This window comes from Archocentrus centrarchus, chromosome 12, assembly GCF_007364275.1.
Source record: "Archocentrus centrarchus isolate MPI-CPG fArcCen1 chromosome 12, fArcCen1, whole genome shotgun sequence".
NCBI classification, from domain to species: domain Eukaryota; kingdom Metazoa; phylum Chordata; class Actinopteri; order Cichliformes; family Cichlidae; genus Archocentrus; species Archocentrus centrarchus.
Genome location: NC_044357.1, coordinates 9,230,511 through 9,251,672, shown reverse-complemented (window position 1 = coordinate 9,251,672; position 21,162 = coordinate 9,230,511). Strand labels below are relative to the sequence as shown.

General features: G+C 41.9%; 1 protein-coding gene across 4 annotated transcripts; it reads left to right on the top strand.

Annotated features, from left to right (window-relative positions):
• Positions 1–17,576: 17,576 nt before the first annotated feature.
• On the top strand, positions 17,577–20,788 carry LOC115788996 (N-lysine methyltransferase KMT5A-A-like). 4 transcript variants are annotated; one of them, XM_030742139.1, is made up of 5 exons: positions 17,577–18,332; positions 19,620–19,767; positions 19,930–20,092; positions 20,181–20,373; positions 20,602–20,788. In XM_030742139.1, exons 2-5 carry the CDS (start codon positions 19,659–19,661, stop codon positions 20,695–20,697), a joined length of 561 nt encoding a protein of 186 aa, XP_030597999.1. In that variant the 5' UTR covers positions 17,577–18,332; positions 19,620–19,658; the 3' UTR covers positions 20,698–20,788. The 4 variants fall into 4 exon arrangements, with proteins under 4 accessions (XP_030597999.1, XP_030598000.1, XP_030597997.1 ...); XM_030742140.1 differs by having other exon boundaries at positions 17,577–17,990; positions 20,602–20,787; XM_030742137.1 differs by having other exon boundaries at positions 17,577–17,995; positions 20,602–20,787.
• Positions 20,789–21,162: the final 374 nt, after the last annotated feature.

The window sequence follows — 21,162 nt, the reverse complement described above, 5'->3', positions numbered from 1 at the left end:
GGACTGAAGCTGAGGAGGATGAGGGGACTGAGGTGACTGAGGACGAGGGGGCTGAAGCTGAGGAGGATGAGGGGACTGAGGTGACTGAGGACGAGGGGGCTGACGCTGAGGAGGATGAGGGGACTGAGACTAAAACTGAAGATGAAGGGACTGGAGGTGAAACTAAACTGACCAAGGGGATCACAGAAAGAGAAACCACTGGAGGGGGCAAAGCTGAGGCAGGGTGAACTAGAGCGGCTGGAGCTGCTGCTGACTGAGGGCGAGCAGGCTGAGAGCTAGGGAGAGCTGACTGCGTGGAAACTGACTGAGAGCTAGGGAAAGCTGAGGCTGAGGGAGCTGAAGCGGGGAGAGCTGGCACTGGGGAAGTTGAAGCGGGGAGAGCTACAGAGGCTGACTGAGGGAGCTGGGGCTCTGATGGGAGTGGCTGAGGAGCTGCTGCAGCTAACACTGGGGGCTCTGACTGCTGTGGCTCGGAGGCTGCTACAGTGGTCTGTGGTGCAGGCGGCGTGGGTAACTGTGGTGCTGCTGCTGGTGATGCTGAAGACAGAGAGTTCAGTGCTCTAATCTGTGCCTCCACACGAACAGCAGAAGCCATCCAGCCGGCAATAGTGGGTGACAGCAATAAGCGAGGGTGGGTGTCTAAGAGACTGAGCACAGCAGAAAATCCAATGGAAAAGGCTTTCGAGTCAGTACAGTTATAAATCCGGGAGGAGATTCTGAAGAATCTTCGAACCTCTGGCCCAAGTTCCCGGTCCAAGAAGACGGAAGCATCTGCAGGATCCATTGGAGGGCTGGCAGAGTCAATACAGGACATCTCTCTCACAGTGTCTGATTCCTGCTTCTTGTCATGGGTTGCTGGCTCCGTGCTCCTCTTCCTGAATCGCGAGCGCTGCTTCCGCGTCTTAGGGAGAGGAAGGGAAGCAGAGCTGGCAAGAGAAGCAGCAGGCAAAGGACTGTCTGATGAGGAAGTGAGCCCGCCCAGCCTTTTCCCGAAAGGTTCGGGCGGGGGCGAATCTGATGCCAGGGAGAACCCGCCCAGCTTAATCCCTAAAGGCTGGGGCAGAGGTGGGGCAGTGGTATCGGGCGGTTGCTGCAGTGCGGCTGATGAACAGGGCTGTGGCGGCGGAGGTGGAGAGAGCGGCAAGCTCTGACGCGGAGACCCTTTAACCCAGCTGGAGTCTCCCCAAGCGCGGTGAGAGCGGCGGAGCTGTCCCTCATACTCGGGAGCCAGCCACGGCTTCCTCCTCACCACTTCCTGCAGGTGAGCTTGCACAGCTAGCTGCCGTTCACACAGGTCTGAGTCCGCGGGGTCTTTGAAATGGTCGCGTCGTTCTGTCATGGCGTGTGTGTGTGGCAGGCAGAATTGGACCCCAGGATGCAGACTCAAAAAAACAGGATTTATTGGAAAAATACAAAACAAACCTATACTGGGAAGGGACTAAACCAAAACCTGAGGAGGAGCAGGGAGACACACAGCGAGGGAACACTGAAGACGACGCGACAGAGAACAAAACAAAACTGAGGGCTTAAGTACACACTGGGTAATCAGGGCAAGAGGAAACAGCAGGGAACAACAGGTGAAGCAAATGAAACTAACATGGGAAGCAAAACTAAACACAAAGCACAGGGAACATACGACTGTCAAAATAATACAGGAAGTGACTAACCAAGGCGCACGCAGACTACATACGGGGGACTGGCACACAGACACGGGGCAGAGACACAGACTAGTCACAACACTAGGAATAAACTCAACATGAAAACACAGGAGGTCAGGGACAAGACATCATGACAAGAACATGGAGCAGGGGAGACAGGGACGAGGGGAACAAACGTATCAAAACAACTGAAAAACAACAAAACTCAGGGAAGACAGAACTAAACACAAAATGCTGGGCAGACGGCCCAGGACCATGACAACAGCACTCAGCAAACCTGCTCGGTAGCCTTACATGTTCGTCCACTTTGTGGCTGAATTGCTGCGATTGCTCAAAGCTTCCATTTTGCAATAATACCACTTACTGTTGATTGTGGTATGTCGGGAAGAAATATCATGATCTGACTTCTTGCAGTAATGGCATCCTATTACAGTACCACATTTGAATTCAGTCAGTCAGTCAGTGACCCATTCTTTCATAAATGTTTGTAAAGGCAGACTGCATGGCTAGGTGCCTGATTTTATACACCTGTGGCAATGGGACTGAAAACACCTGAAGTCAAAGATTAAATGGTGTGGCCCAATACTTGTGTTCATATAGTGTATGTTAAGCTGAAATGAAGCTGGAAACAGATGGAAAGTTGAGCCTGAATTTCAAGTCAGTGTAGTCTGTTTTGGTTCAGGTAAATTTGAATCTTATTATTCTTGCCTGTCCTCAGTTTGGGTGCAACTCTGCTTTGTGTTTGGTGCATTTCTACAGCAGAGAAGATCCTGCTGTATGAAACTTAAAAAAAAAAAGTGAAACAATATGTAGACATTTTCAACACATACAGTTTTTTTTTTTCTTCCCCATTACCCTTAAGACAGTCCCGTGACACGACAGTCTCCTTGTGCTGCTAATAAATGAACCACAGGCCATCAAAAAAAACCAAACAAGCAAACATACATTCATGTTTCCTCAAGTTCCCAGCATTCCCAGCTGCAGTGTTGACACGACGCACGTGAGACAGAAGCAATGTGTGGAAAACTACAAACATCACCGTATCAACCAAGTGTGAAGCATCTTTCAGAACTCAGCCTGGAGCCTTGGACCAACCTGCTCATCAAAAACAGAAGGGGAATTACCCTGGCCTGGTGAACACACACACACACACACACACACACACACACACACACACACACACACACACACACACACACACACACACACACACATACACACACACACACACACACAAAGACACAGGTTTAATGAATCCCAGCTGTGATGAATTGTTGCGTGATACAGCAAGACAACAATTAATGTGAAGAGGAGCCAGGACATGTTGACCCACTAAACAGAGAAAAAGAGCATGAAAGAGAGAAATGCAAAGATGGAGGGAAGGTGAGAGACATTAGAAAGAGAGGTTAAGAAGAGAAAAAATCCAGAGAGAGACATAAAATTGCTTAGGTACAGCAGAAAAAAAATAGCAGCTGTTTGGATCTGGTGTAAGATTACTCTAAATATGTTAGTCAGTTTCTAATAGGTCACTGTGTGCTATCTTAATCTAAATATGTGACATTTATTTTATAACATTAAAAAGAGACTTCATATAGACAAATCACTCAACACAACATCAGCTTAATCACTCTAGACATGCTCCACACTGAAGAGACAAACCACTCTAAACAGAATTACTGTGTGTTATTCTGAAAGGCCTACACGGCTCAGATAGTCAACACGAATACATTTCTGCAAAGCCTGAAGCCAGATGAATTAAGAAAGAACTGAAGGCCAAATGTTTCTGTGTTTGAACTTTACTTTGCAACCTTTATTTCACTACAGTGTTGACATGAACCCAAACCTACCCATATAACTCAAAGTTTCTCTCAGTACTGTGGGTGCCTGTGAAATCCGTTTTTCATTATGTCATTGGAGCAAATGTTGACTTAAAGTTTGCAAGTCTTGACTCACTATTTCACACACAAGATTTATGAGAATTTGATTTCAGCATTTAACCTTTAGTAAGGTCTAAGAGAAGAAAACCTGCAACATGCTAATCACAAGTTGGTGGTGGTGGTGGTGGGAATCCTGGAATAAGTCTCTTAACATTTTATGTTCCATTACTTGTCCATATTGTATTTGTTTGTGTACAGAGAAACAATTTGAGTTTATGAGACACTTAACAAGTAATGAACAAGTAACACGCAAACAACTAATCCTGCTTGGTCACAAACAAGTCTGCAAAGAAGAAACTGCAGATGAGGCCACAATACCACCAGAAACTGAGTCATTTCTTGTGTCCCAAAGCTTGCTTGCTTTCCTCATCTCTATATCAAGCATTCCATACTAGTTCAGTAAGAATGTCTTCTGGGCTAACCTCCAAACTAGCCTGGGAAGTTTTTTTATTTTTTTTTTCTCCATTTCTTTGCAGGATAACGCAAATGCGTCAGGGTAAAAACACAGATACAGTCGTCCCTGTGCAAACGACAGCAGAGGTTGCTTGTACAAGCTGTTGCTACGACCTACAGCGACACGTTAAAGTAAAACAACTGTGTGATTAAGTGCATGTAAAATGTACCCTAGTGTCCTCACATGAAGAGCGGGCGGGAGCATTCAAAGACTGGATGTTAACCCAAACCATGATCTCATCCTAACGTGGGATTCATGATAGTGCATTTGTGTCTGTACAATTATTTGGCTACAAAAAAGCCAAAAGCATTTTGGATGTGCATGTTATGCAGAAGTGGCTGCAGTGGACACTTATAATTCTTTAGTTCTTAACACTGACTCCAAATAACAGTTACACTTCAGTTCTTTGTCATAACCCCTTTGGTCACAATACACAAATTTTGGCAGGAAAAAATTAATCTTCTGCCTACATAATCTTTTTAGGTAGGATATGTCGGATATATGTGGCTATTACAGTACAATATTTAACTATAGAAAGTGATGTACTCACTTGTGTATACAGTGACCAAAGCTGCTCTTCTCCATGTGTGACTGAAGGACCAAAAACAGCACAAACACAAGTAGCATACAGACTGGCTGTTTCAAATTATTTTTGACATTGCAGTCTAAAGCTCTGCATAGGCTTGGCGTAGGACTCATCCCTTAATGACAGATGCACAATCAGCTAGCCATGCATCAGCGTTCTTAGCCCTGAACATTGACCTGCCACTCAGTCTTGCACATCCGATTAAGAGCTGATCTGTTTCATGCATGCACAACTCAGGAGAATACTGCAGTGAGTCTGGCATGCCTCCAGCACGAGTATAAACGGTGACAGGGCTATGATGACATCACTGTTCATGCACAACGTGATCATGACCAGCGCAGTGATGATAATCTAGCTGGTAGATTGTGTATCACAAACCACAGTCTTCCAATTTACAGTCAAGTGTGTTAGGACACCTTCACACCCTGCTTCCTAACAGAGACTTTGTTGTTCCTTAAAGGTGGGAATGGTTGTATTTACTGAAAGGTCGTATCACATGGTGCAATCAAACTTCAGAATATGAAGGGATTCAGCTAGAGGACTTGTTGTACTGATGTGAAACTGCAACTGCAACCAGAAACTTTGTGACACTGCTGTAGTCATCGAGTTACAACAACTCCTTAAAAATAGCTTTCAGACATTTTTTACAGCGCAAAAATGTCAAAAAGCAGTTGTAATGCTGTACCATTTTCATCAAAACCCACTACTGTTGTAACAGCTCAATATATAACCAACAAATAGGACTTAGATTATGCTTTGACTTGTTCAGGAGACAGCATGAATGCCTGCCATATTAGTCTCCAACTCTCTGATGTGTGTTTGACTGTTTTTTTTTCTCAAAATATATACTATTTTAAGAAGGTAAAACACCTAAAGCCCTAAAAATAACAAAATGTTTTAATGTAGTGCTGCATTGCATCTGTCAGCAGGTCAGAGCATAGCTAGCCGAGCTAAACACTTGCCTAGTTTTCACTGCAGACTCTGTAAAAGGAACAAACAAATAGTGCAATAATCACCTCCCCACAAGCATTTTAATAGATGAATTCAATCACACCAACAGCCACAGCAGCTGGCCAAAACACACAGTAAAACGCACACACATAACAATACACACAGCAGGGAAGCACATAAATATATAGATAGTGAGCAATGCTGTACAGTTTCTTACACTGCATGCGTGCACTCACACAAAATCACACTGAGATTTGGCCACCCGCTCATCTAGCTAATAAAGCCTTTGGGTCACAGCCCAGTGAGAGGCTGGGTTTGAGGGGCTGTGCAGAGTAAACAGAGCTTTAAAAACAATAACACATCACTTGTGAAAGATTCTGAGTCTGCAGCGGCTCTCTGCACTAATAAACTTTGTATTAGCAGGTGACTTTATTATTTGGACCTCAGGGGAAATGTGTGGAGGTGTTTGCTTTTGGAGTACAACAAGGACCTGCCACATCATTTAAGATAAAACACACACATTCAGACAGCAAAATCGCTCACAGACAGACGCTCACGGCTCACCATTTTTTACTACATAAATCGGATTAAATTTTATGTCCTGACACACTTAAGCATTGCTTTGAACAAACTTCTTTTGCAATCAGACATCACATATCTAAAATGTATTTAAAATCTAAAATAAAATAGTGAGCATGCCTCCAACAGTATACACACATAAAGAGGCTGTGAAGCTCAAAGAAATTATAATTTAAACATACTTTGGATCAAATGCAAGCTGCAACCTATGTCACCTAATAGAAAACTATGAATTTACACTGTCCTGTTAAATTTTTTTGTGCCTCTGCTGGCTCAAGGAGTGACATAGGTTGTCATAGATTGGTCATGGGACAAATGATTGGCAAAGGAGCAAAGCTAGAAAAAGTCTTCCAAATGTCCAAATTCATCAAATGCACCAGCTGCTGCTTGGTTAATGTGCAAAGTCTAAGACTGCCGTGCATTTGGAACAACTCCTTGTAGTCTAAATGGCATAAATTCATGTGGGAGCGTCCACAGCTATGAAAACATGGAGGTGTTTCTCCCATTACCAAAATTTAATCCACTTAGGTGACAAATGCTGCAGATTTTCTGCAGCATTAATCCTGTTTTATTTGCAACTGTTGCATTTTTTTTCTTATATTTGTTTATGTTCTTTATAGATTTTTAATCACCCTTTTATCAACATCATCTGATAATGTCTCTGATTGGAGTAGGCAGCACAGAGCCTGGAGCAGAAAAGCCCAACTTAACAGAGAACATTGATAACCACCGTTGTGATATCTCAGACTGGGAGATAGCGAACACAAGGAAAACCTGGCTGTGCTGAACTTTCTTTGTGGTATAGCCCTCAGATCTGTCAGCCCAAGAGGAGAAGACAAGAAATTTGACTGTGAGCGATGATCTCTAGCAAGGATGGATCCTTCTTAATGAGTGATAAGATAATGCTTAGAATGGACACACAATAGTCCTTATACGATCAGACACTTTATCACTTTATTACTGTATATTATTGCACTTATATCCATCTCTGCACTGATAGGGTGAGATGCAGGGTACACCCTGAACAGGTTGCCAGCCTGTCGCAGGGCCAACACAGTGACAAACAACCTTCTTTTTAACATTTGATGTGTTCAGATTTTCTAAGATATCTGGTCTGAGGCACTTCTACATTTTTTTTGTTCAAACTCAAGTATGAAAATATGGATGATTTGTGCACATGCAACATCTGTGAATAAGACCCAAAGTATTCAGAAACATTACTGATGTAGCGTTTTTCTCCTTATGAAATTAACATTGCTGATTGTTGGATGGATGAGAGAATATCTACAATCTACAGCTAAGTAGGGCATTTTTCCTTATTTATGTTCTCCTAACCATGGCTGGTCATCAAGCGCAGTCCACTTGGATATGTTATGGGAAAGTGAGGTTTTTTTTGACAGTGGGCTGTCTCTGTAGGTCTTACTTCTCCAGTGCTTGCTAAAAACTGTGGTGTGACCATTCAGATGCTAATTAATTGCATGTATTAATTGCCACATTTGTATTAATACGTGGAGTCCTACCATGGAAGTTCTACCCAAATGCCCCACTGATACTGGTATTAAGAAATGTACATCTTTTATCTTTTTGCATTACTTTATGGATTTTGCTTTGGTGTCATCCATCACTTTCCTCCAATTTCTACATACTGATGGGCAACAAGGTGCACAACAGATCAAATAGGACAGTAAATTTTACTGTGACTTAAAGGCTCAATAACTTGTGAAATCCCTGACGGAGGCACAAAGCCACACAAAAGCGCACGCGGCCATGTTCCATTTCCATGAAGTTCAGGTCGCTTCACTTTGCCACAGTTTCCACAAGCCAGGGGAGAGATGAAATAACGTTCAGACTGACAAAGAAAAAACACACTCCCCATCCAAAGAATGAGCTGGGAAAACAGGCGAGCCGCGCAGCAAGTGAGGTGGAAAAGTATTCTTCACATGAAGAATCCACACAAAAGGCCAGGCACACTGGAGACTGAAGGATGTAGCCACAAAATCCTGGCCCTAAAAACCACACAAAAAAATAATAACAGTTGATCTTTGGAGGCTAGAAAAAAAATATATCAGTCCCCGATGCATTTTAATGCAGAGTAGTAAAATTAGAATGTCTGCTGTCTTTTTCCTAATCCAAGCCGCGCCAACATTAATACACCTTAGAATATGAAAACAATGTTATTTCATCTGGACATTGAGTATTTGTGAGTGTGTTTGCATGTGTAAAATTAAATCTAGAATGATGAGGAAGAGCCAAGTTTAAAAACCACATACGCACAATGGAATCTGTGCTATGTTTGTTTTGTTGTGTTTAATACCAGACCCCCGGTATGAGGGCTGACAGAACAGTGAAACAGGAGCTGAACGCAGGCCAGACACAGCCAGGGAATGAGACCAAAACGTACTCACTCACACCTTCCTCAGCCTCGGCTGAGGCATACATCATTTGTCACATCTACGCTAATCCTGACACCATATTACAGGAGAGCTTTCTCCAAAAGAACACTTAGGAGATGTCAAAGTTAGAAGAGGTCATTTTAGGGTCTTCTCAGGGTTACTTGTATTATACTCTAGAAGTCCTAAGAAGCACACTAGTAGGGAAGTGCACAACTAGATGTCTAGTTGTTGTTGCTCTTGTTTGTCACATTGCCACAACTCAGTGCATTTAGCGTGTAGACAAGGTCACGATGACTTGTTGATGTTTAAAGTGGGCAGCAGAATGGGGAAGAAAGGTGATTTAAATGACTTTTAGGATTGAATGGTTTTCTGTGCCAGACGGGCTGGTCTGAATAGCTCAGAAACTGCTGATGTGGGATTTTCCCACACAACCATCTCTGGGGTTTACAGAAAATGGTTCAAAATAAGAGAAAATATTCAGTGAGCGACAGTTCTCAGGGTCAAAACACTTCGTTGATGCCAGAGGTCAAAGGTGGAGCTGCGTCAATCTGATAGGATAACAACAGTAACTCAATTAATCACTTGTTACATGCAACCCTACTCTGAATCTACATGTAACCAAGGCATGCAGAAGAGGTGGGGTGGCTGTGGCTCAGGAGGCAAGGCAGGTCATCTGTTAATCAGGAGGTTGGTGGTTTGATCCCTGGCTGCTACAGTCTGCATTCCAAAGTGTCCTTGGGCACGATACTGAACCCCAAGTTGTTCCCATTGTGTTCATTGAAATGTGTGTGTGTGTGTGTGTGTGTGTGTGTGTGTGTGTGTGTGTGTGTGTGTGTGTGTACTTGTTTTCGTGACATGTCAGGACATTTTTATGATAACACACCTTCAATATCAGGACACTTGGAAAAATGAGGACATTTTTCGCGTCCTCATTTTTCTGAGCATACTAGCGTGTTCTAGAGGCTCCAAACATGCCCCTAAACCAAAAATCTCAAATGTCCTAAAATGTCACAATTGTCGGAAATTTTGTGTGTGAGTGTGTTTATCGTTTTTGCTCATCTTTGATTTTACGACCTAGTGGCCAGTTTGGGAACTTAACACACTTTTCACACACTTGTCCCCATATGTCACATTGTTCAGAAAAAGTAACACACACACTTCAAGATTGGTAGCAGGTTTAACCCTCTGGGGTCCGGGGTATAGTTGGCCGTTTTTGACTACTTTTGTTTTTAGCTTTATAGTTGACCTTAGAAACTGTTTACCTTGCCTGGTTTGGTATCATTTTTTTCAGCACCACCTCATGTGTGTGACTGTACAGTTATGTTTTCATTTTGACATACTGTATTAACACAGTGGGCTTAAAATCACATAAAAACATAAAATCCGAGTACAAAAAAGTTAGATTTTTTACTGTAAAAATCACAAACATGCTTAATGAATTATTTTTACAACTTAAAATGTAAATATAAGTTGTAAATTTTCAAAACTTTTGTATAAATATAGTAAATAATTATACAACTATTTATACAAGTATTCAAATTAAATTGCAGGAAAGGCCTCAGGCATTTTTCAGTAGAAATATTGGCATAACTCTGGTTTTACTTGGCCTATCAACACAATTTAAAAACTGGCACGTAGTTTGAAGTCTGCACTTTTGATTCATGTTGAAATGGAGACTCAGCGCAGCAGCGTCCCGGTGCTACATCATCTCAAATCGGCTATGTCGTTTGGACGCACCGGTGCGTCCGTGGACCCCAGAGGGTTAAGCATTACACCAATACATATTCTTAAATTCAGAGTCAAGAGATTCTCAATTGATACTCCTGGTAAGAGCCTTTCTTTTTCTTAGAGAACAATAATGATTACAATTAATTGATGGAGGACTGATAAAAATGTATCAAGTACTGTACAGTATTGTGTGTAGTATACAGAATGTATGTATAATAGAATAGAATGAAATAGAATAGCTGTTATTAGTCCCACATGGGAGAAAATCACATTGGACAGCAGCAAAGCTGGTCTAATAAATGGAGTGCACACAGGAAACCATAATTAAACAAGAGGAAAAGTAAAAACTCTATGTACAGTATGTATAAAAAAGGGAGAAGACAGCACAAGTTTATAAGTAAAGCAAATTAAAGATATACTGGACAGATATGTAAACAAAATAAAAATTCAGTTACAATGAAAACAATGGGAATAAGATTTCCGATTCATAAAAAAAAATAAATAAATAAAAATCCCAGCTCGCCCCTACAGGCAGTCTATTTTTGCCCTGCAAGCTTGGGTCCTCTACCAGAGGCCAGGGAGCTTGAGGGTCCTGCGCAGTATCTTAGCTGTTCCCAGTATTGTGCTCTTCTGGACAGAGATCATGGATGGTGTTCCAGGAATCTGCTGGAGCCACTCTCCCAGTTTGGGGGTCACCGCCCCGAGTGTCCCGATTATCACGGGGACCACTGTTACTTTGATCTTCCACATCCTTTCCGGCTCCTCTCTGAGCCCTTGGTATTTCTCAAACTCCTCGTTTTCCTTCTTCTTGATGTTCCCGTCACTTGGTATTGCAACATCTACCACTACGACCTTCTTCCTTTGTTTGTCCACCACTACGATGTCCGGTTGGTTAGCCATCACAAGTTTGTCTGTCTGTATCTGGAAGTCCCACGGGATCTTAGCTCTGTTGTTCTCAGCCACCCTTGGGGGCGTGTCCCATTTTGACCTCGGGACTTCCAGGTCATACTCGGCACAGATGTTCCTGTATATTATGCCCGCCACTTGGTTATGGCATTCCATGTATGCCCTGCCTGCTAGCATCTTGCACCCTGCTGTTATGTGCTGGATTGTCTCAGGTGCATCTCTGCACAGCCTGCACCTGGGATCTTGCCTGGTGTGGTACACTCCAGCCTCTATTGATTTTGTACTCAGAGCTTGCTCTTGTGCTGCCATGATTAGTGCCTCTGTGCTGTCTGTCAGTCCAGCCTTGTCCAGCCATTGGTAGGATTTCTCTATGTCAGCCACTTCTTCTATCTGCTGGTGGTACATGCCGTGCAGAGGCCTGTCCTTCCATGATGGTCCCTGTTCTTCTTTCTCTTCTTTCTCGGGTTTCTGTTGCTTGAGGTACTCATTAAGCACATGATTCTTTGTGGCCATTTCCTGATGTATTCATGGAACTTCATTGTTTCATCTAGGACAGTGGTTCTGACACTCACTAGTCCTCGGCCAGCTTCCTTTCGCTTAGCGTACAGTCTCAGGGTGCTGTATTTGGGGTGAAACCCTCCATGCATGGTAAGAAGCTTTCTTGTCTTAACTTCAGTGGCTTCCATCTCCTCCTTTGGCCAGGTTATTATCCCAGCAGGGTATCTGACAACTGGCAGGGCATAGGTGTTGATAGTCGGGATCTTGTTCTTCCCATTTAGCTGACTCTTCAGAACTTCCCTTACTCTCTGCAGGTACTTGGAGGTTGCAGCTTTCCTAGCGGCCTCGTCATGGTTCCCATTTGCCAGTGGGATTCCAAGGTACTTGTAGCTGTCCTCACTGTCTGCAATGTTGTCTTCTGGTAGTGTAATCCCCTCAGTTCTGACTACTTTTCCTCTCTTAGTTACCATCCGACTACACTTCCCCAGTCCGAATGACATTCCGATATCATTGCTGTAGATCCTGGTGGTGTGGATCAGTGAATCGATATCTTGTTCACTCTCAGCATACAGCTTGATGTCATCCATGTAGTGGAGGTGGCTGATGTTGTCTCCATTCCGTAGTGGGTATCTGTAGCCAGTCTGGTTGATGATCTGGCTGAGGGGATTCAGGCCTATGCAGAACAGCAGTGGGGACAGGGCATCTCCTTGGTAAATCCCACACTTGATGTTGACTTGTGCAATGGGCTTGGAGTTGGCCTCTAGTGTTGTTCTTCACATACCCATTGAGTTCTTGATGAAGCCTCTTAGGGTCCTGTTGATCTTATACAGTTCTAGGCATTCCAGGATCCATGTGTGCGGCATTGAGTCATAGGCTTTCTTGTAGTCAATCCAGGGTGGTCAGTTGGGTCTTACAGTCTCGGGTCTTACAGTCTCGAGTGACTGCTCTATCTACTAGTAGCTGGTGTTTTGCTCCCCTGGTCTCTCTGCCTATCCCTTTCTGGGCCTCGCTCATGTATTGTGCCACATGCCTACTCATCTTAGCTGCTATGATGCCTGACAGGAGTTTCCATGTTGTACTGAGGCAGGTTATGGGCTGGTAATTGGATGGGACTGGTCCCTTCTTGGGGTCTTTGAGGATCAGGACCGTCCGGCCCTCAGTCAGCCATTCTGGGTGTGTCTTAGCCTCTAGCAGCTGGTTCATTTGTGCTGCCAGGCGCTCGTGGTGTGCAGTTAGCTTCTTTAGCCAGTAGATGTGAATCATATCAGGGCCTGGTGCTGTCCAGCTCTTCATGTGTGAGACTCTTTGTTGGATGTCTGCCACTGTGATGGTTACTGGATCCTGTTCAGGGAGGTTGCTGTAGTCTGCTCTTAGATCCACTAGCCACTGAGCATTGGTATTGTGTGACGCATCCTTCTCCCATATGCTCTTCCAGTATTGCTCTGTCTCCAGCCTTGGTGGGGGTGCTATTCTCATATTGTTCCCCTGCCACTGAGAGCATACCTTGGATAGTTCAGTGGAGAACATCCGGTTTATTTTCCTGGCTTCTATCTCTCTGTTATATCTCTTCAGGCGGTTAGCCAAGGTTGTGAGTCTTGCTTGGCAGTCTCTAAGGCCTCAGGTATGGACAGCCCATTGTACTTCTTAGGCACTGCTCTCTTCGTCATCCCACCTTTCTGCACCTCTGAGAGCTGGCTAACTTCCCTCCGTGCTGCCTTGATCTTAGCCTCCAGTCGTCGGTTCCATGGAGGGTACTGCTCCTTATTGCTGTTCATCTTATAGCCAAGCATCTCAAGGATTACTGCTGCCATGTTATACATCAACTGATTGGTTTCAGTGATGGTAGTGGTAGGGATTGTCTGTAGTGCTGCATTCGCATCTTCTAGTAGGTCTTCACATAGTCTTGGTAGTCGGTGTTGAGGGGTCCAGTTCGCCTTCTTAGCCATGATCTTATCTTTCAGGTCAGCTCCTCTGGTATTCAGTGCACTTGTTGTCACTATTGGGGCTTGGTACCCAATCTTGGAGTGTGGGGATGATGAAATCTCCCCCCTGACCTGCCATCCTGGCTCCCCCTTGCCGTAGCATTTGTGTTGTACCTCATCAATCGCTAGCTGCGATAGCAGCTGCTTCCTTCGTATGTTGGAACACTGAGCCACAAGCTGTTTCTCCGTCAGTGTGGATGTTGGGTTTCGAAGAATCCATAGGTCCCACATAACTCTTCGTGTAACCCCTCTTGCTGGGATTACGTGTATAGTAGCATTCCAACAGTTCCCGGTTCTCATCTCATGTCCACTTATGCCATAACCTACTAGGTCCAGTAGCCCACTTACCGTCAGAATGCCCTGGTTCCTCAACACCTGACGCGGAAACAAAATGGAAATTCAATTACAATAACAACAATGGGAATAAGATTTCCCATTCATCATATATATATATATATATATATATATATATATATATATATATATATATATATATATATATATATATATATGATGAATGGGAAATCCTATTCCCATTGAATGTTGCCGTCACTTGGTATTGCAGCATTGAATGGGAAATCTTATTCCCATTGAATGTTGCTGTCACTTGGTATTGCAGCATCTATGACTACCATCTTCTTCCTTTGTTTGTCCACCACTACTATGTCCAGTTGGTTAGCCATCACAAGTTTGTCTGTATCTGGAAGTCCCACAGGATCTTTGCTCTATGTGTGTATGTGTGTATATATACACACACTCACACACACACACACACAAACACCTATATATATATATATATATGTATATATACATATATATATACATATATATATATATATATATATATATACACACACACACACACACACACATAGAGCAAAGATCCTGTGGGACTTCCAGATACAGACAAACTTGTGATGGCTAACCAACTGGACATAGTAGTGGTGGACAAACAAAGGAAGAAGATGGTAGTCATAGATGCTGCAATACCAAGTGACGGCAACATTCAATTCGATTCAATTCAATTTTATTTATATAGCGCCAAATCACAACAAACAGCCACCTCAAGGCACTTTGTATTAAGGGTAAAGACCATACAATAATACAGAGAAAACCCGACAGTCAAAACAACCCCCTATGAGCAACCACTTAGCGACAGTGGGAAGGAAAAACTCCCTTTTAACAGGAAGAAACCTCCAGCAGAACCAGGCTCAGGGAGGGGCAGTCATCTGCCATGACTGGTTTGGCTGAGGGGAGGGAGACAGGAGAAAAGACAAAAGACATGCTCTGGGGGAGAGCCAGAGATTAATAATAATTAATGATTGATTGCAGAGTGGAGTATAACAAAGTAAATAAGGTGAATGAAAAGAAACAGTGCATTATGGGAACCCCCCAGCAGCCTAGGCCTATAGCAGCATAAGTAAGGGGTGGTTCAGGGTCACCTGATCCAGCCCTAACTATAAGCTTGATCATAAAGGAAAGTTTTAAGCCTTATCTTAAAAATAGAGGGGGTGTCTGTCTCCCGAATCCAAGCTGGGAGCTGTTTCCACAGAAGAGGGGCCTGAAAGCTGAAGGCTCTGCCTGCCATTCTACTCTTAAGTATCCTAGGAACCACAAGTAAGCCAGCAGTCTGAGAGTCCATCTGGAGGCTTCCGGTGAAATTTGTGATAGATTCCTTCACTTCTTTTTAGAGAAGGTGATAAGCACTAGGGCCCTAATTTCACCACCTTCTCATGATCCATCTACCCCAATGCCCTGTTTTCCTGCCCTTGGCCCATTCATTCTCAGCATTATTAATAGCAGTTTGACCTCTAGTGTGGTGCCAAAAAGTTTTAAACATGCTGTTGTGCAGCCCTTGCTGAAGAAACCTGGCCTAGACTCTTCTGTTTTAGCAAACTTTAGGCCCGTCTCCAAGCTACCATTTTTGTCAAAAATCCTGGAAAAGATTGTTTTCACCCAACTAAAGACTTTCCTGGATAAACATGCAATTCTGCAAGTGTTCCAGTCTGGGTTTAAAACCCATCACAGCACTGAGTCCGCTCTGTTAAAGGTTTTTAACGATATTCTTTTAGCAACCGACTCTGGTGACTGTGTGGTACTTGTGTTATTAGACTTAACAGCTGCGTTTGGCACTGTGGACCATGAGATCCTCATTTCCAGGCTGGAGCAGTGTGTGGGCATCACAGGTGCAGCGCTCCAGTGGTTTAAGTCGTACCTCTCAGATAGAAGTTTCTGTGTGTGCATTGATGATTTCGAGTCTGCCTCTGCTGCCCTCCCTTGGGGGGGTTCCGCAGGGCTCCATTCTAGGACCTCCCCTGTTCTCTTTATATCTTCTGCCACTTGGAACTATTTTTCGGAAGCATGATATTTCTTTTCACTGTTATGCAGACGACTGTCAAGTGTATTTTCCACTGAAACACACTGGTTCATGCTCTGTCCAGCCTCTCCTTGAATGCCTTAGAGACATCAGAGGATGGATGTCATTAAATTTTCTGAGTTTGAATGAGAAAAAGACAGAAATCATGTTGTTCAGACCCAGTGGCACCAGCAGTACCCCCTGTGTTGACCTTTCCTCCCTGGCCCCATATGAGAAATCCATTATCACTAATTTAGGTGTAAAAATGGACCCGACTTTAAAGCTTGATGCTCAGGTGAATGCAGTGGTGAAATCCTGCTTCTTTCACCTGAGAAGACTGTCAAAAATCAAGCCTCTTCTTTCAAAACACAATCTCGAAACAGTAATACATGCTTTTATAACATCTTGTCTTGATTACTGTAATGCACTTCTGACTGGAATTAGCCAGGCCTCCATTGCTCGTCTACAGCTGGTGCAAAATGCTGCTGCACGATTTTTATCTGGTATGAGCAAGCGAGAGCACATCACCCCAATTTTAGCTTCTCTCCACTGGCTTCCAGTTCATTTACGAATCCATTTTAAAATTCTTTTATTTGTTTTTAAGTCTGTTAATGGTTGTGCCCCATTTTATCTATCTGAACTGCTGCACCCATATGTTCCATCTCGCTCCCTAAGGTCAGCAGACCAGATGCTTTTACTTGTTCCGAAGTCGCAACGAAAACTCAGGGGTGATCGAGCCTTTGCAGTTGCGGCTCCAAAATTATGGAATGGTTTACCGCTGTATGTCAGACAGGCTCCTTCACTTGCTGTTTTTAAATCTCATTTAAAAACACATTTTTATTCCTTGGCCTTTGACCCAGTGTGAGACTCTGACTTAAATCTTAAGACACTGTTATAGTTCTTAATTAATTTATTTATTTAATCTCTTTCACATTTGTTTCATTTCTATATCTCATTGCCTTCTGACCTGTTTTTGGTCTTTTGTGTGTGATGTTTTTGTAAAGCACTTTGGTCAGCCCTGTTGTTTTTAAAAGTGCTCTATAAATAAAGTGGTATGGTATGGTAGTCCACTGTCAGAGGCTGTAAGAAGATCATTTGTTACCTTCACTAAAGTGGTTTCTGTACTGTGATGAATTCTGAAACCTGACTGAAGCTCTTCAAATAAACCGTTCCTTTGCAGATGATCAGTTAGATGCTTTACAACAACGCTTTCAAGAATTTGGGAGAGAAAAGGAAGGTTGGAGATATATATTATAGATGTAAATATAATTATACAGTAAGCCTGACAAATACCTCAGAGAGGAGCTGGAAAGGATGTGTAAGATGAAGGTAACAGTATTCCCCGTACTAATCGGACCCTCAAGCTCCCAGGCCCCTGGTAGAGGACCTGAGCTTGGAGGGCAAAATAGACCGCCCCATATATATATATATATATATATATATATATATATATATATATATATATATATATATATATATATATATATATATATATATATATATATATATATATGTGTGTGTGTGTGTGTGTGTGTGTATATATTGCTAACTACAATTATACGGAGGGATACATCTTTCAGTGTTCCACATTGTACTGCGTTTGAGATGAACTGTGCGATCATTCTGAAACCTCCGACATTCTGATTGGTCCTAAATTCAGTAACACTGCCTTTGATTGGTCAATACACTCAGCCAAAGGCTAAGTGGATGGGTAGCAATTTTCAGCACAAAGAAGTTCAATAGCAAACTTGTGATAACATTACATGTAGGATTTGTCAGTGTAGAATTATTTTATAAAGTCTCCAAAAGGATCGTGCTGTTTATGGGGGAAATACAAAGGTTTTGGTACGAATATCGGAGCGTTATGGTGAGCTGAACATCCGGGACTTTCTTCGCTCCGGAGATTATTATCTTGGCTCACACAGGACCTTTGATGTTCATCGGTGTGGCGTGCTTGATGAGGTAAGGTGAGTGTGAGTTTAAAAGGATTTTAAATACCCCAAATTACTCTAAGAAATTGAAGGAGTTGATGATAAATGATAATATATCACTTTTTCTCTGCCGTAAACTGTAGACAGAGTTTAAGTTGTTGCCATATATAACTGTTGACATGTTAACAACGCTCAGTGAGTTACTAAATTAGCTAATTGGCTCAAATTAACCCTCTGGGGTCCACGGAGGCACCGGTGCGTCAAAATGGCATCGAGGGGATGTAGCATCGGGACTCTGCTGCACTGAGTCTCCATTTCAACATAAATCGAAAGTGCAGACTTCAAACTACGTACCAGCTTTTAATTTGTGTTGGTAGGTCAAGTAAAACTAGAGTTATGCCTAATAATTTACACCGTACTTTTTCCTGTATATTGTCCTCCCGTTCGATGCGTGTTTTTTGCAGGAAGAAATGGCAAAAACGGGAGTTTAATTAACAGGAAATGCTTCCTAATAAAACAAAACAAACTAAATCCTGACAACGACTTTCCTAATGGTGGAAAAATGCACCATATCAATCAATCAGAAAATTATATGGTAACATGATGCATTAGATTGCATTTGGCTGCTCAGGAACACGTGACAAAGTAGTGAAAGAGACAATATTGATGGCAAGTTTTGTCTGTGATGGGCCCCTCAGTCTTGTGGAGGACAGAAACTGTTTTTTGAGGTGGCATAAATAATTTGTGTTGCATCTTAATGTGAGTCCTGATTGCTCTGCAAATAGTCTGAGGCCTTTCCTGCATTTTAATGTGAATAGTTGTATAAAACTGTATTATTTACCATATTTTTATATAAGTTTTGAAAATTTACAACTTATATTTGCATTTTAAGTTGTAAAAATAATTCGCTAAGCATGTTTATGGTTTTTACAGTCAGAAAAAAATCTTTTTTCTACTCTGATTTTATGTTTTTATGTGATTTTTTTTTTTTTTTTTTTTTTTTTTTAAAGCCTAATGTGTTAATACAGTATGTTAAAATGAAATACACAGTCACATACATGAGTTGGTACTGAAAAAAATTAGACCATCCAAGGCAAATTAAACAGTTTCAACTATAACGGTAAAAACAAAAGTAATCAATAACGGCCAAATATACCCGGGACCCCAGAGGATTAAGGCAAATGCAGAGATGCATGGAATTTTTTTCCATGCGATTTTTTTGATTTTTTTTTTTTTTTTTCCTAACAGAAACAGCTGTTGAAGTTATTTTTCCTCTGACAAATTTTATTTCAGCTCACAATATATTTTCTGATGTTTGAATGGTAATGTAATTGTTTTCATATTTAACACATATTGAGTATTCGTGCAGTTCTTAACATGGTAGGGAAAGCAATAAACAGTTTTGTAATGATTGAATTGCAGTATTTATCCTTGAAGATGCTTTGCTGCTACATTGGTTGGTTAAGATTATGCAAGGTTGTTTAATTAATCATAGTTGCACAGAGGTTGGCCAGTTTGTTGGCCAAATTATCAGACAAGAATATCAGATAAATTGTAAGTTACTGCAAGAAATGACTATTTTGTAAATTCTATTTGAGTCAAAGCAAGCATTAATAATTTTTTTGCATTTTCTCTGCTGACTTCTTGTTTCACCTAATAGATGTTTGCAGGTTAAGGACCAAATGATCACAGGAATAGCATGTCAAAAAGAAGAGCCAGAGTTAGTCCTGAAGCTGAGGCTATTCAGTTTATTTTATCTGGAAGTGACAAGCCTTGTCTGAAGGTTCAATGGGTCAGTGACTATAAAGGTATGTTAAAGTTAATTCCCCACGTTTACTGCTTGAACATTACATAGATAGAAGAGATCATTTTCTCACTGTTTTAAAAGTTCCATGTTGGTTTCTTCTGTATATGATTTGGAAATTAGTGATTTGGATTTATTACATGACAACTGAATTTTGTTTTATCAGGGCGTGGTGTATTTGCTTCTACACCAATTGAAAAGGGATCCTTTGTTGCTGAGTACCGTGGGGAGTTGATCTCAAAATATGAACGGGACAAGAGACACAAGAAGTACACTGAGAAGCAAAATGCATTCTTGTTTGATTTTAAGTGGAACAGTGATGTATGGTGGTAAGTAATGGTCCATAAAAATCATGTTCTCTCCAGCATTAAGGTTTTAGTGAACAACACAGAGATATCTCTCCATGTTCAAATTCAGCATTGATGCCTCCCATGAAGATGACTCTTTTGGCCGGTTGGTTAATGATGCCCATATATCCCCAAACTGCAAAATGAAAAAGCTGATTGTCCACGGTAAACCTCATCTTTGCTTGTTTGCTTTTGAAAACATCCAAGCAGAGAGTGAAATAACATATAACTATGGAGACGCTCTGTGGTCATGGCGAGCTTTGGTAAGTTAACCTTTGATTAAACAGTGTACGTTCACAGCCTGCTAAATATCAGATAAGAAGATTCATACTGTACTAATCCTAGTAAAATTATTGTACAGTGCAGATACACCTCGTTCTTAAAAATTTCTAAAAGGTCTACTATTAAAAGCCTCGACCCTCATTAAGCTAGGATGATCATTAGTTTGTTACAGAATGGATTTAACAGTGTATTTGTGTGTTTTGCTGCAGACACCAAGTGTAGAGATCCCGACTCAGCCTTCAGGAGAGCCACAAATGAGCGGGTCATCCATTTCATCCTTTCAACAGGTTGGTACACATTTCTAGTTCCAGTTAAACACAAATAGATGTCTCATTTGGGTCCGGTGCATAAATAAAATACCCTTTAACAATCAGTTTGGGTAACAGTTTCACAGTATCATAATTTCTATGACTTGTTTCAGAATGCTTTGGCAGAAATACTTTGGTTTCATGAACTCTGGGGACTAATGACCCCTTTAATCTTTAAATAAACCTTAAACTATCATTCAATTTAATATCTTCTGTAGTTTTACACACGTTGTTGTCCATTTGATCTTCTGCTGCAAGGTTTACATGAATTAATTCTTTAGGAAGTTGATCCATTTACATTAGGGTGGGGTTCAGAACTTTCTTTGACAACAACAGAAGACGTTAGAAGAGGGGAAAACAGATTCAACATGTTTTTAGTCGTCATGTCCTCATATAGTCTGAATAAACGGTAGTGTGTGTGAGTCACGATGTCCTCATATTGTCCTAACTTTCAAAGACTTT

Excerpts from the sequence above, each read along its gene's own strand:
- LOC115788996 (XM_030742139.1), top strand. The coding sequence starts at position 19,659 with ATGTCAAAAAGAAGAGCCAGAGTTAGTCCTGAAGCTGAGGCTATTCAG. Across the intron at positions 19,768-19,929 it reads ATGGGTCAGTGACTATAAAG|GGCGTGGTGTATTTGCTTCT; the intron begins GTATGTTAAAGT and ends TTGTTTTATCAG. Across the intron at positions 20,374-20,601 it reads TGTGGTCATGGCGAGCTTTG|ACACCAAGTGTAGAGATCCC; the intron begins GTAAGTTAACCT and ends GTTTTGCTGCAG.